This window comes from Nannobrachium achirus, assembly GCF_963921795.1.
Source record: "Nannobrachium achirus genome assembly, chromosome: 12".
Taxonomy (NCBI): Eukaryota; Metazoa; Chordata; class Actinopteri; order Myctophiformes; family Myctophidae; genus Nannobrachium; species Nannobrachium achirus.
Genome location: NC_137832.1, coordinates 1832334 through 1849113, shown reverse-complemented (window position 1 = coordinate 1849113; position 16780 = coordinate 1832334). Strand labels below are relative to the sequence as shown.

The following is a 16780-nucleotide window of genomic DNA, read 5'->3' as shown; positions in this document are numbered from 1 at the left end:
TGGACTGATTTCGTTCATTAGTTCTTTCGTGAATCCCTGCATTTGGCCCTTCACATCATCCAAGATCTCTCGTTTCAATTCGTTCCTCCACTCGGCCGTCTGTAAAGGGTTAGGAATAGGCACAGGGTTAACAGCATGGCATGTAACTTCAGGTGCTCTCACGCTTCCATGTTCACTATCTAGAAGTACAGCTTCTTCTCGCAGCGCAGCAAAGTCATCATCCGGATTTCTTCGGGCATATACTCTTAAGGCCTGGCTCAGAGGACCTTCAGACAACCCCATTAGCAGTTGATCTCGTAGGACGGAATCAGAAGGGGCCGTGTTCGGGTCGTGTCGCCGCAGCCTACAGAATAGCTCCCTCAGTCTCAGAATATATGAACCAATACTCTCGTCTGGGCGCTGTGTACAGCTATAAAATTGAGAACGCACCTTAGATACCGGCACTGTTTCTCTGTACAGACCATCAAGGTAGCTCAGAATTTTCGTTATCGTGTCTCGCTCCCCTTCTTCTAACACAACAATTTGTCGTTTAGCTTCGTCTGTTAGCGTCTTAAACAAAATATTAACTTTTCTTGCCTCTGTAATATCCTGTGTACTTAATAATCCCTTAATCTGCTCTCTCCACTCCTTATACTTTTCCTCACCTTCTGTTCCTCCAAACTTAGGCAACCATGGGGCCCCCGGGTATACAGGCATCATCATCATCCTAAATCTTAATACAAACACAAAATATAACCGTTCAGTCTCTCCTTATTGCTCTCTCCTGGTCCTGCCGACCACAACGCCAATTATTTAAGATGGGCCAGTCTTACTGTTACGTTCAAAAATAACTGTATTATAATAATGCAATACTATTAACCACTTATCATTAAAGAAATATATATATATTACTGTTGTATGATTGTTCTTATATAAACCCAAATGAAAAAGGGGGACCTTTGTTGCCGGACAACGCCAGTTGGACTTTAACCAACAAACCATTAAAGGTTTACACACCACTAGGCTAGACACAGGTTCGTAATAATACCAGGCTGGGAGAGCAATATAGTGGGTACGAACACCCTGGAGAGACTGACACCACACAGTTGTTCAGGGGGGTACAAAGGTACAAAAGTTTATTTAATCTGGACAGAGGCCTCTAATCGCCATAGAACAATAAAAACCAAAAGAAAACCTAAATACCTAAAAGGCGCCGCTAAACTAATAAAACAAATCAAATCATTTATAATGGTTAAAAATATTATGTTCAATTCCTACTAGCAAAGTGCAGGGTGCATCTCAGGGGTCACTCTGCTAGTGTTCGTGTTCACGAATAATATAGCAAGGGGGTGGGCACCAGGGAGCCCAATCTAGCCACACAGCTGAGCAGATATGGGATTCAACAGCATACGTACTACGTCTCAATTCCACGGCAGATTCTGAAACACACAAGAGGAGGCCGCCAGCTCATCTGTTCACAGGTGCATAATGGTGATCCTAAAGTACGGTGCTTTAACTTCATGTGTCGCGATAGACAGGTACTTACGCATAGTGATGTATGCGTGCGACACACACAGGACCGTCTCTCTCACAGCGGGCCAGGTAGCCGTCTCTCTCCGTCTCTCTCTCACAGCGGGCCAGGTAGCCGGTTCTCTCCGTCTCTCTCACAGCGGGCCAGGTAGCCGGTTCTCTCCGTCGCTGTAAACTAATAAGGTTCGCACAATGGTTCTCACTCAGTGTAGCATAGCTACTCTACTCAGTCACATGAGTCTCTGCTCTGCGTACATGGTTCCTTAGAACCCCCGGTGTCTCTGCTCTCTCAACACGTCTGCTCTGCTCCCCTGCTTCCTCTTGACTGAGACGCACCATCTCATTCATAGTCCTGCGTCTCGCCCAGCTGCCACTCAATTGGCCAGCCGTGACGTCAACCCCACACTGCATAGGCTGCTAGTTACCCTATCCCGAACCTCCATTCACTTAAAGTCCCGCAGTCCATTCAGAAAAAGAGAACATGATTAAGGGGGAAAGGAATATTATTACAACATAAATACCATAACGAAAATACAATGTGTTTAAATAAAAGAAACAAAAAGAAAACATCATTGTAGTTAAAGAAATAATACAAAAAATGAAAAATAACAACACCTTCCTTTCATCCCTATCACATATGCATTATGAACCTCCTCTCCAAGTTTTGAAACTGAAGCCCCTATGGTTTGCGAGAGAAAAATAATTGAATGTGAGTTTTTCCGATTCCCATTATAAGTCAATGGGGAAAATTAATTCACTAATAAATTAATATCAATTAAACGATACAACTTCTCTCTTAGCAAAATCATAGCACACGATTCCCGATGAAGCCGGTCGATTTGACATATGGCGCGAGTGTGTGGCGCAAAAACTGTGGCCGGTGAAACGGGCCGAAAAAAAGGTTTATCACCCAAAGAATAAATAAAGTTTCCCCATAACTATAGGCAACCACACTAATAAAGTCTCCCCAGGACTATAGTGTGTTGCCCTGCTAGGGCAACCACACTAATAAATAAATATAGAAATAATGACAATATCTAAAGTGCGCTCGCCTTTTAGGCGAGCCCACAATAAAATAAATGCTCTGGATATTTTAGCACCTGTAAACAACTAGCCTCTTTTATTACAACCATTGCTATACAGTACTGGTAAACACTTTACCCCACTCAGGACTTGTGTGTCCCAGGGACAATGGACAGCTATTTCCTTCTGGAGATCATATTCTGGTTTGGTCAAAATGTAGTCAATGATGGTTTGTGTAGCAGGACACACTCTAGAAGTTTAATGTTCATTATTATTGTCAAATGTACATTATTATTACAACTGCTACAACTAATTATGTTGTAATTTTGGTTTATCGTCTGCCAGGTAACAAGTGATGAGGGTGAATACTGTTTTTTAATTGGTTGTAAATGTAATAGAGTAGCCTAGAGTGTGTAAAATAAGCGAGTGTTCATAGTGTTTATTTCTACATCAGAACGTCAACTCATCAACACTTCAACTAAACTCTGAAACATCTCAACTCATCAACACTTCAACTAAACTCTGAAACATCTCAACTCATCAACACTTCAACTAAACTCTGAAACATCTCAACTCATCAACACTTCAACTAAACTCTGAAACATCTCAACTCATCAACACTTCAACTAAACTCTGAAACATCTCAACTCATCATGACTTCATCTCATCTCTGGCTCTGTGTTTCACTGAGTTTCATCTGTTTCCATGGAGCAGGTAAACTTTATTTAATTAATTAATAATTCACACGTCTGACTTTCACCATTTTTCATCTGTTGAACCATTTAAACCCTACATACTATCCTGACCGGAGTATAATACAAACACCGAAACTGGACATTGATGACATTTATATTTTTCTATTTCCAGATGGATATCTACACTATACGGCTGACCGATGTGTGTTCAACTCCAGTGATCTGAATGACATACAGTTCATACAGTCATATAATTTCAATAATGACGAGCTCCTCAGATGGGACAGCAGAGTGGATCATTTTGTTGGATACACTGAGTTTGGTGTGAGGAACGCAGAGCGTTTCAATAAAGATCCTAGAGTACTGGCTGCGAAGAGAGCAGAACGAGTGGATATCTGCAAACCCAACATTGAGAACTACTACCGCTCTGCTCTGGAAAAGAGAGGTGAGCTGATCTCAGAGCAGCACTCAACACTCATCACCTCATAAACTATAACATGATATCATAATAAATTGTAATATTGAGAGATGATTAATTGTGTTAATATTGATCTTATCTTTATGTGCTGATAAACATTGCAAATAGCAGATCTACAAGCTCACAACACGTTGTGTCACCATTGTACTACGACTATGACTGAAACATAGATCTAGGCTGAGTGTTTTCACCTGACATGTCTGCAATAGACCCTATTCACGGCCCGCCCACGCACGCGCAAATTTCTCAGCAACTTCCTGGTGCTGACATCAGCTTTGAAGGGTAAATTAATACAGAAATTTACCCTTAACCCTTAACACTGTCATTTACTCATATTATTAAAAAAAAGAAAAAATAGTGAATAACAGTTATGTTCTCACCTTACCAAGCTCACTATAGGCTAATATTGTTGTTGTTGTTTTAACAATATTATTGTTGTTATAATGTTGTAATCATAATAATATTAAAATAGTGAAGATAACAATAAGTATTCTCACCTCACTGAGTTCACTACTTACTGACAAACTGACTTCACTTGCTCACGTGAAGTCATTGAGGGCTCGGGACCGCCCCTTTATACTATACTAGCCTGGTTTGGCCAGACTATTACTACTACTAATGCAGCTAACTAACTGCAGTATACCGGTAGTTACATCCCCACCTTGTTTTAACATGGGTGGATTGTTTAGCTTTGCTATGCTACCTTTATGCACCCTTACATTAAGTCAGCATCGATGCAGACTTTGGTGAAAGAATTACCCACAGTTCATAGCGTTACCAGGGGAATCCTCTAAATGTCAATCATTTAAGTATGCAAATTAGTCATGCGTCAACAAACAGCAGTGCTTTCTCACTGTTCTCAATGGGAGATGGAATGGAAGATATATATTTAGTAAAACATAAGGGGACGCATGATAAGAAATGTGCAAAGTAAATACAGAATATGAAAATACCATTTAAAATTTATAACATTACAACCCTTAATCTAGAAAGAAATTAAAACAAGCAGTTTAATTAAAATATTATAATAATAACAATCAACAATCACAGCCTTTAAAGCAATGACTCTAAATAAGGACAGTAAAGAGTTTTAGATGTGATGTAAAGTATCATGAATGAAACATTCATCTAAGTGTTGTTATACCATTTTGGATTCCTTGCAGCCTGCAGCCTTCAAGTCCTTACCAGCTGACATCACTTCAGTCAGTAGGGCTTGAGGGCTTAGGGTGGACATTGTTATTAGACCATAATAATAATGTTGTTGTTCTTCCAGTGGAGCCCTACGTGAAACTGACCTCAGCAACTCCCTCCGCTAGCAGCAGACACACTCACATGCTGCAGTGCAGCTCCTATGACTTCTATCCTAAAGTGATCATCGTCACCTGGCTGAGAGATGGAGAAGAGATCACCTCTGATGTGACCTCTACTGATCTGCTGTCTGATGGAGACTGGTACTACCAGTACCACTCCTACCTGGAGTACACTCCCAAGTATGTAACAAACACCAATACATAGAAATACACACCTCTACTGGTACGGTACCAGTACCACTCCTACCTGGAGTACACATCCAAGTATGTAACAAACACCCATACATAGAAATACACACTTCTACTGGTACCTACCAGTACCACTCCTACCTGGAGTACACACCCAGGTACACACCTAATAGACACCTACACATAGAAATACACCCAGGTACATTCTTTAAACGTGAAAGAAGTGTTACTCACTTGCTTAAAATGCCCATTAATTGGTAGACTTATATTAAGACGTGCAGCATGATGAAAGGACACATGATGGGCAAGCATTCAACTTGAGGACGCAGCATGTCATGAATATTTTAGTTAGAGAAAGTATCAGGATAAATGTATCTTATTGTTTGTAACGGTCTAATGCTATGGTGCCTAATTGTAGTAGTGTGTGTGTGTGTGTGTGTGTGTGTGTGTGTGTGTGTGTGTGTGTGTGTGTGTGTGTGTGTGTGTGTGTGTGTGTGTGTGTGTGTGTGTGTGTGTGTTACAGATCAGGAGAGAAGATCGCATGCATGGTTGAACATCCCAGCCTGACCGGACCTATCATGATGGACTGTGGTCAGTTACTGTAATCTACTGTAATCTACTATGTTTTAAGGTGTTCAATGTGTTTTGCACAGCAATCCAGTTGAAAACTAGAAAATATTGTTCCTTCGAAACAATTGTGGGCTTGCTTCAAGCCAGAAAACAATGGCTATGAAAGTACAAAATGTCAAGATCGCAGGCAGTGCTCTCTTTGATGTTACTGATGCAATCGGACGCTGCATGCATGATTTGAGGCATTTTGTTCCAGAAAAGTTGACCCGCTGGTGGCGCTATAACAGGCCAATGTGAGAAGGGTGGCATCTGTTCCTTGACCTAGTGGGAATGTGCTTGCAAGATTTCACGCACATCACAGGCTGTATTCATGATTTGAGGTGTTTTTGTCCACTTTATCGCTGCTTGCAGCTATATTTATTATTATTATTATTTTATTATTTTTGTGTGCACTTCATAGGCATGTTAGATAAAGGTCCTTAGATTGTGTGTAGAATGTTTCATGCAAATCGCAAAAAAATAAATAAAAGAAAATCCCAGAATAAAAACGGGTTTAAGCGTTTCACAAACTGCTCAAAATGATATAGCGCCCCCCTTTGGCCAATTGGGGTAAGATTGGTTTTAGTGATATCTACATCTTGCCATGAACATGTTACTTTGCATGTATGATTTAGAGGCAGAAGAATAATTTGCATAAAACGCAATATTCATTGAATTATTAAAAAAGCATGTTTCAATTTAAAAAAAGAATCCAATCTGACAGATCTTTAGATATTGGTCCAAAGTTCATGTAAAAATGTTTTGTGCACGTGACGCAAACATTACAGAATAAAAGCGGGTTTAAGCGTTTTACAAACTGCTCAAAATGGCAGAAAATCTAAGGGCGGAGCTTACTTAACAAAGACATAGATGTCTTCCGCTTGAGTCAAAGCACGCGTGTAAGCAAGTTGCATGACTTCAAATGAAACGAGTCATGACTTATGCCCGTTTGAAGTTTGAATTTTCAAACGCTTCGTATAGCGCCCCCCTTTGGCCAATTGGAATAAGATTGGTTTCAGTGATATTTTGACTAACCCTCTACATCTTTGCCAAATGCCATGAACGTGTAACTGTGCATGTATGATTGCATAAAACTGCAATATTCAGTGAATTATTAAAAAATAATGTTTCACTTTAAAAAAATCTGGTTCAAGTTTTGTGTGCGTAATGCACACTTAATAAATAATGACAATATTTAAAGTGTGCTCGCCTTTCAGGCGAGCCCACAATAAGGCACAATAATACCATTGTCAAAGAAAAGGGAAAAACAGCGCCCTCTTTTGTTTTGTTCCTTGTCGTAGAATAGATAATTCAAATGAGAGGAGCCTCACTTACTAAGAGCTTTGAGATGAGTTACATCATCTTAGCTTACTACTAGTGTAATTTATTGCAGATAATCATCATTGTTTACAGTGTAATGGTTGTAGATAATCATCTTTGTTTACCGTGTAATGGTTACAGCTAGACATTTATAGATTAGTGAATAGAGGGTATGCGCATGCATAAAATGAATGGCAAATCGAGTGGCAAATTGAGTGGCAAAGTGAGTGGCAAAGTGAGTTTAATGTTGTTATTTCTAAAATTTTTATCCCACGATTTTTGTAACCCATTTTTTCACCCGGTGCCAATTGCCTAAGCTGTGATCCTGGGCTCTACTCTCCCTCTGCCAACCTGGGGAGGGCCCCGAACTGAGCTCATGCTTCCTTCAATGCATGAGGAGTGAGCAGGCCGCTTCTTATCACCTGACAGGGGGAGCTTCCCCGGTTGGACGTAGCGCGTGGAAGGAACACGTTATTCCAACCAGTTCCATTCCCCTCCATCAGGCGCCCCGGCTGGCCAGGGGGAGGCTTTATAGAGACCAGGATTACTGCATGTTTTTGTGAGGGTATCTACCCTAGGAGACACGGGGAGAACATGCAAACTCCACACAGAAAGGCCATTTTGCCAACCCCACCTAGGGTGTGGGCACTGATGACGCGGAGGAGGGAACACGCCCCCAGCACCCACAGTGTCCCCCGGCGGGAATCGAACCCAGGACCTTCTAGCTGTGAGGCGACAGCACTACTGACTGCGCCACCGTGCCCCCTTTTAATGTTGTTAAACGTTGTTTAACACAATCAGATAGGACTTCTGTTTGGGCTGTCAAGGCTAGAAAGTATTTTTTTGCCACTCAGTAGGCGTTCCCACATAACTTCCGGATATGATGATGATGTCACGCGCATACCCTCTATAATGAGAGATACAGTAGAACTGGTCTTATATAAATGCTACATTAATATCAATGGTAAATGTTGCATTAGCATCTTCATCCAGAGTGCTTTACAATGTGCTTTACATACTTTACAATGTGCATTACAGTCTTTACAATGTGCATTACAATCTTTACAATGTGCTTTACATCCTTTACAATGTGCTTTACATTCACATGGACAGCAGAGTAGGTTGTTGCCCAACCTGCTCATCAGGAGAACTTAGTTAGAGACAATAATATTCTAGTACTAGTAGTACACTACAGTTAGTTAGAGATACTAATATTCTAGTACTAGTAGTACAGTACAGTTAGTTAGAGATACTAATATTCTAGTACTAGTAGTACAGTACAGTTAGTTAGAGATACTAATATTCGAGTACTAGTAGTACAGTACACTTAGTTAGAGATACTTAGTTAGGCGCGTATGCCTAGTACTAGTAGTACTGAAGCAGTGAAGCATATTGGAACCTTTACTCCCATCAAGAACGTAGTCTAGACTCAAAGCCTTCTATCTAGGATGTCTTAGAAGGATTCTGGGTGTCACCTGACAGGACCTTATCTTTAACCAGAACCTTCACCTGACAGGACCTTATCTTTAACCAGAACCTTCACCTGACAGGACCTTATCTATAACCAGGACCTTCTGACACAGCTGGCAACACCAAGCATGTTTAACTGTACTGTCTGTGTGATAATATCTTATATATAGTTTAACTGTACTGTATGTCTGATAATATCACATATTGTGTTTGGTTGTTGTGTTATTATCATCAGATGACTCCATGCCAGAGGCAGTGAAGAACAAGCTGGCCATCGGAGCATCAGGTCTGGTTCTGTTTTCGTGTATCTAATAAACTAATTTCTACTTTGAACTGAACAGAGCTGCCGTGGATCCTTTCTAAGTTCCCCACCTCCTCATTGCACTTTTTTGATAACTCTATAACGGAATGGAACTAGATTTGTTTGTCCTAAGTTACTAAACCCTCTCCAAAGAGCACCTGTTTACTACAGTTTACTATATCACTCACGCAGCGCTTCTACATCTTTTATCTATTCAGGTCTGGTTCTGGGTCTGGTCTTGTTCCTGACTGGATTCATCTACTTCCACTGGAAGAAGAGAGGTGATTAATTAATGTTTAATTAATGTGATTCACTAACAAGTTTCATTAGCATGTTTCATTAATTAATGAACTACCAGTGGAAAAGATGTGGTCAAATCAACAGACGCGTGGAACGCTCCATCACATTATGCCTAATTATATATATATATATATATATATATATATATATATATATATATATATATATATATATATACCAGTAAGACTCCCTAATCGGGAGATAAGCGACCGTTGGTCGCTTATCTCCACAAATAGGCCAAAAGTTTGTTTTACCAATTATCAAGACATACGGGCAGTTGACAGTTTGCCATGGTTACTCATTGAAGTTGAATCTCCATATACGGAGATAACCTACGCATCACACTAAGTCTGACCTCACCAGCCCATATTTGGGCATGAGCAACTTATGTCTCCATATATGGAGATATGATGACATCACACAGTCCTCAGCCGATGATGTGGTGTGATGTCATACAATACACAAACGAGCCCTACAGTATAAAGGGGCAATTCTTGCCAGGAAAGAAGCATTTCTTCGACTCAGACCTTATCGCCAGGGTTGGCTTATAGCAGCTGTCGGTAGGACCATATATGGATTCTGTTAGTGTGGATCTCCTAACAGGGCATCATCTGGGATACAATCCCTTTTATGCCCATATATGGAGATCCCTAACATAATCCCTTTCATGCCCATATATGGAGATCCCTAACAGAATCCCTTTTATGCCCATATATGGAGATCCCTAACAGCATCCCTTTTATGCCCATATATGGAGATCACTAACAGCTAACAGAATCCCTTTTATGCCCATATATGGAGATCCCTAACATAATCCCTTTTATGCCCATATATGGAGATCCCTAACAGAATCCCTTTTATGCCCATATATGGAGATCCCTAACAGAATCCCTTTTATGCCCATATATGGAGATCCCTAACAGAATCCCTTTTATGCCCATATATGGAGATCCCTAACAGAATCCCTTTTATGCCCATATATTATGGAGAAATCCCTGCTCTGAGTATCTGACATCAGTGTGATGTCACCTGTTTATGCCCATATATGGAGATCCCTGCTCTGCGTATCTGGTTGCCATGGTAAACAGTTGGTTGCTAGGGTAAAAAAACATGGTTGCTATGGTAAACAGTTGGTTGCTAGGGTAAACAGTTGGTTGCTAGGGTAAAACCATGGTTGCTAAGGTGGTTGCTAACGTACACTAACAGACCAGCAACAACAGACTGTTGCCACAGCAACGTACACAAAGGTTTGTGTACACATGTGGTGTGATGTCATACTGATGCGGAGATATGAGCAGGGCAAAGGTGTGACGTGTGACGTGTGACGGACGGACGGACGGACGGCCGGTGGAGGTTTTCATAGTAAACTGCTCCCTGACGGTCGCAACAATACACAAACGAGCCCTACAGTATAAAGGGGCAATTCTTGCCAGGAAAGAAGCATTTCTTCGACTCAGACCTTATCGCCAGGGTTGGCTTATAGCAGCTGTCGGTAGGACCATATATGGATTCTGTTAGTGTGGATCTCCTAACAGGGCATCATCTGGGATACAATCCCTTTTATGCCCATATATGGAGATCCCTAACATAATCCCTTTCATGCCCATATATGGAGATCCCTAACAGAATCCCTTTTATGCCCATATATGGAGATCCCTAACAGCATCCCTTTTAAGCCCATATATGGAGATCCCTAACAGAATCCCTTTTATGCCCATATATGGAGATCCCTAACAGAATCCCTTTTATGCCCATATATGGAGATCCCTAACAGAATCCCTTTTATGCCCATATATGGAGATCCCTAACAGAATCCCTTTTATGCCCAGTTGGTTGCTACGGTAAAAAAACATGGTTGCTATGGTAAACAGTTGGTTGCTAGGGTAAACAGTTAGTTGCTAGGGTAAAACCATGGTTGCTAAGGTGGTTGCTAACGTACACTAACAGACCAGCAACAACAGACTGTTGCCACAGCAACGTACACAAAGGTTTGTGTACACATGTGGTGTGATGTCATACTGAAGATATATGACATCACACCGTACACAAACAAAGGTGTGACGTGTGACGTGTGACGGACGGACGGACGGCCGGTGGAGGTTTTCATAGTAAACTGCTCCCTGACGGTCGCAATAAAACTTGAAAACATTAAACTTGAAACTTAAACTTTTAGGCCTAAACTGGTATGGTTTTAGAACCTGAACCAGTTTAGACCACCTATAGAGGTCAAATTGTGCTCTATGTTGTCACATTTAGCTTTAATATCAGTGTCACAAACACTATTGTGTGTCTGTCTGTGTGTTTTAACTGTCTCTCTTCTTCTTCTACCAGGTCGTGTTCTGGTGCCGACAACAAATGACGATCTTTAGACTCCTCCCACACACCCAGGTTCACTTCCTCTTTCTTTTTAAACCACTTTTATTTATTATGTATAAAAGTGTATACAACTAGAACACATGTTTGTGTAAGAAGAGAAACAACTAGACTAGGATACTAATTAAAATGTCAACTGCTTTGAAAATTGATTTTCATTAATTAATTATCAAATAAATTGGCTGTTGACCACACTGATGACAATGTGGTCAGATGTTTTGATTCATCAATCAAATAAACACTTATTTTACATGAGATTCTACTGAGATAAACTATTGACAAATTATTGGTGAATCTGTCTCCTGTGGGACGCTATTTAAACGCGGTGCAGCGTGCAATGATCAATACAACACTGACTGTTGACAAAGTATTGATCACATGTTGTTAGAATGGACTGAATGATCAATACAACACTGACTAGTATTGATCACATAATGTTAGAATGGACTGAGTTGTTTCTACTCTGATGGTTACTGTAGTTACAGGGAGGATGCTGGGAGCTTAGCTTTTTAACTAGTTTACTAATAACTTGTTCGTGATCTATTGAAGCAATAAGCCACAAGAGACGAGTGGTTACCTGGTATTTTACACCGGCTAAGAGGCGTAGGGAGACACGAGGCGCAGCCGAGTGTCTCCAATCCTCTCAGCCGGTGTAAAATAAAGGTAACCACAAGCCTCGCGTGGCTTATTGCTTTTCCAAAACGGTTACAATATGGCAACATGAACAATCATAGACATGTACCAATTAAAACTGTTCTATGTCACTAATAATTCAAAGGTCTGCTCTGCAAGAAAGTAGTCCCCAGCTACTAGAAAGTAGTCCCAGCTACTAGAAAGTAGTCCCAGCTACTAGAAAGTAGTCCCCAGCTACTAGAAAGTAGTCCCAGCTACTAGAAAGTAGTCCCAGCTACTAGAAAGTAGTCCCCAGCTACTAGAAAGTAGTCCCAGCTTCTAGAAAGTAGTCCCCAGCTACTAGAAAGTAGTCCCCAGCTACTAGAAAGTAGTCCCAGCTTCTAGAAAGTATAGTCCCCAGCTACAAGAAAGTAGTCCCAGCTACTAGAAAGTATAGTCCTCAGCTACTAGAAAGTAGTCCCAGCCACTAGAAAGTAGTCCCCAGCTACTAGAAAGTAGTCCCAGCTTCTAGAAAGTAGTCCCCAGCTACTAGAAAGTATTAGCCTGCTTCCAGACCAGAGACCCCGCCCACTCTCAGAGTGGACTCTTTCTCTGGTCTGGAGTTTAGTACATGAATCGGTTTTTATTTTCGGCTGTCCAATGAGCGCGCGGGGTGGGGGTGGGGTGGGTCTAACGAATATCCAATCCGCGCAGCAGTTGAAACGATTCAAACGAAGTTCACACACACACACACACACACACACACACAGGCAGGCTGAGGAAGGCACACACACACACACACGCACGAGCGCACTGATTTCACCAAGCTGTTTAATGTTGATTACAAGTTTCTGGTCGCAGTTCTGTGTGGAAGCAGTCACTGGCACAGACAGAGACACACACACAATCACACACACACTCCCCGACGGTGCGTCGCGTCCACCGTGCGCCTCGATCACCGTGCGTCGCGATCACTCGCGCGCGGACACGCGCGTGCACGCTCGCAAAAAAGTCCCCCGTAAATCGCTCAGAACAGGGCACAGTTTCAGACTAAAGCGTGAGCTGAGTCTGAAATCAGGCTAAGAAAGTATAGTCCCCAGCTACTAGAAAGTAGTTCCCAGGCCAGGCTGCAGAAACAACACACCTGTTACTTGCAATCAAGTAGTCTAGCTTCACAACACTGTGGAAAGAAATAACGCACCGGGGTTTGATATAAACTGATTAAAGGTGTGGGTTATAGTCTCATATACCACAGCAATTAAAGGGAAACCAGCCAATATGAATCAAGGAATGGAACGAGCCGTTTTAGAATCAACTATTTATAGCATGGTTTATAGTTTACTAATAACTTGTTCATGATATATTCAACTATTTATAGCGTAGTTTATAGTTTACTAATAACTTGTTCATGACAACTATGTATAGCTATTAGACGTCTAATCAACGTCTAGTCTAACTTTAGACATCTAAAACACGTTCATTTCTAGACCAGTGTTAGACCAATTTTAGACATGTACTCGGTAGGTTTAAATTATTACAACATTAACCAACTGTTAAGTGCCAAAACCGAAAAATGTTGGTTCTTTTTTCAATCCATAATACATTTTTTTTTTTGCTATTTTACTTACCCTGAGCTGCTTGTAGAGACGTGGGTGGTCCTGGCTCGGCCTACGCTTTCCAACAAGCCATTCTAGTGTTCTGACGATTTATTCCATTGAAAATGGTTTAAAATAAAGTTTAGAGCCCCCCCAAAAAAACTCAATCTATGCTGTCGGCGGCGCAGACGTATCCGAGGTGCCGAAACCGAACAATTCCAGTTTCCTTAATAAAATTAATTAAATAATCCGAGGCCTCAGCGAAGCCCCCTTCTAAATTTTCATCCAGGCCGCCTACCGCGATCTCTTTCCACCGGCCCGTAATCGGGTAACGCCGCCGCATCGTGCCGCCTAATCCAATACATTCTCACATCTTTGAAGACCATTTTCTCCGAACTGTGTTCTTATGGAAGCGGAAATCGGGCTTCAAAAAAAAAAAAAAAGCCTATAGCCATCTTGTTGCGCTCTTCATCCGGGTCACGTTCATTCCAATGGTCTGCGTGAAATGAACAGCCACTGGTACGCACCAGTGGCTGTTCATTTCAGTCCACAGATGTTACAGTGGTGGCCTATGTGGGAATGTCTGGCACTTTAGCACCCTCTTGTGGCCCTTGGCAGTCAACAAGTTAACAATCATTTAACAAGTGATGAATAACACATTAACTAGTAATGTGTGAATGATTGGTTTACTATTATAAGGGAAGGTTGTTCTAAAGTGTTTATATTTTAACACAGTTAATAATATCTGATTTATTGGTTTGTTGTCTTTTCACAGAACACCTCTGGTGGAGAGAGGAGCAAATACATGTGTGTCCAATCAGCTTTTAAATAGTCATAGCAGCAGCACAGTGATGACATCATCAACCTTTTAAATAGTCATAGCAGCAGCACTGTGATTACATCATCAACCTTTTTCACAAATGTGTCTTTTAAACAAAAAGCTAATTGGCTAGCCATGGCTAACGGTCGTTAGTTTGGATGATTCATCAACTTACTTTCATAGTTTATGTGGTCAGAAAACACAAACATCATATTTCAGTTCTGCATGATATTAAAACATTAAATAAATGATCAGAGTTGTTCATAACATTAATATTAATATAATCTGAATGGAAGTCTGTCAGCCACGTTTGTAAAAAAGGTTTTATTGTTTTATAATTGACCATAAGTCATTTATTATGTAATCATTTATAATGTGTGATAATTAATGTGTTACGATCATTATGACATCACTGTTTCCCTGTGATGGGTGGACCTAGAGCCTCTAGGGTGGTCTGAGGTGATGGGTGGACCTAGAGCCTCTAGGGTGGTCTGAGGTGATGGGTGGACCTAGAGCCTCTAGGGTGGTCTGAGGTGATGGGTGGACCTAGACCTTATGGGTGGACCCGGTTTAGACCATGGTGGTCTGTCACAGTCTAGGAAATGAATGGTAAACCCTGATGACATGCAATCATTTATATGAATTAATCATTTATATGTAATCATTATGTAATCATTTACAATATGTAATCATGAGCAGAGGTGCAGATCGCAGTACAACTTAGAGAGGAACCACAAACAATGAATCTTCTCATCAATAAAATCACCAACATGGAGTGTCTCTAGGATTTTAAACTAACTAATAATGTCCACAATCATTACAGTTTGTCTGACATTTGATATAAGAAAATAATAATAATGCTGTATCCATATTCAATATTATGAAGCAAACTATAATGTTGTAATTCCTTCATTATAGGTTGACATCACATGACTTTTAATGAAATAATTACAATCTATGGAAAGCTGCAAGATTCTGTGAATTTCACTTCCTCCTTTTGCACTCCAAGCCCTTAAATAAGTGTCTAATTTGGACAGTTTAGAATTCCTTGTTCAGTATTTATTTTCGTTTTTTTCAGATCCACTGCTGTGTTTCAATCCGTTCATATTGGCTGAACTTCACTCATTAATTAAACTAGTTCACAGCTCTGTGGATCTATGTTGTTAATGATCAGGAAACTAAACCTTCATAAATTGTTAACTGTAATTCAAAAGTGAAATCAGCTGCTATTAAACATATATTTTAAATGACATCATTTATTTCTAAAGACGTTATTAGAGGAAACACCTCCTTCTCCCTGGGATCTGCACCCCTGACCATGAATGATTTGATGTTCACATGTTAGATTGTGGCTTTAATTTGCTTGGTTTGACTGGAATGACACAATGTATCAATAAAGGAATCAGAAACATGTTTTCTTACATTTCACTCATACAGTATTTGGTCTTAACTTTCTGTTAAGAGAATAATCTTCAGTGAACTCTGCTGAACTTGAACACAGTGTTTTATGTTGTAATAATTGCCCTCTTACTCCATGCTGAACGCTGCATCTAGAAAGGCTTGACTACACTTAAGGCCCCTCCATACTTCGACAGAACCGAACTTTTCGGTTGAAAAATAAACTTTTTTATTTTTTATCTTTTCCGAAAAAAAAGCGTCGGATGTTCATACTTCACTCCCGTTCGGAGGGTTGGAAGTTGGAAGCGGTGGCACGTATTGTGGAGGTTATGGACGAGGAGGAAATGTTAGGAGGCAGAGGAGGAGGAGGATTTTGCCCTGCTTTGTGCGGCTGAGGAGGAGGCGTGCACATCTAGCCGTCGGTGGTATGTCCACCCGCTAAATAGGCTACGACAAGGCTCCGGGATGGCCTGTAGCAGATCGTTTGAGGGGCATGGACGAGGAGAAACATTTTGAAATAATGAGAATGTCTGCCAGTCGTTTCGACGACCTTCTGCGTCGTGTCGCGCCGCTCATTGAGCATGCACCAACACACAGTATAGTAGTTTTCGCGTGTACAGTAGCATGTACAGTAGCCTCGCGTCACCAGGCTTTCCAATGTACAGTAGCTGAGAGGGGGGGGGGGGGGGGGGGGGGGGGTCGGACCAATCACGTTTGCCGTTTCACCGAACCTGATTTTGGCGAGTGACAACATCTCGTTGTGCAAATTTCAGAACTA

General features: G+C 41.0%; 1 protein-coding gene across 1 annotated transcript in view; it reads left to right on the top strand.

The window, feature by feature from the left end:
* Positions 1 to 671: 671 nt before the first annotated feature.
* LOC308294967 (H-2 class II histocompatibility antigen, E-Q beta chain-like) overlaps positions 672 to 16780 on the top strand; it is a gene marked incomplete at both ends in the record, with an annotated part of 93924 nt that continues 77815 nt past the window's right edge. Inside the window, 3 exons of the mRNA XM_080737903.1 lie at positions 672 to 684; positions 3400 to 3672; positions 4979 to 5195. Of these exons, the coding sequence (XP_080594029.1) occupies positions 672 to 684; positions 3400 to 3672; positions 4979 to 5195 (503 nt within the window). The remainder of the gene's footprint in view (positions 685 to 3399; positions 3673 to 4978; positions 5196 to 16780) is intronic.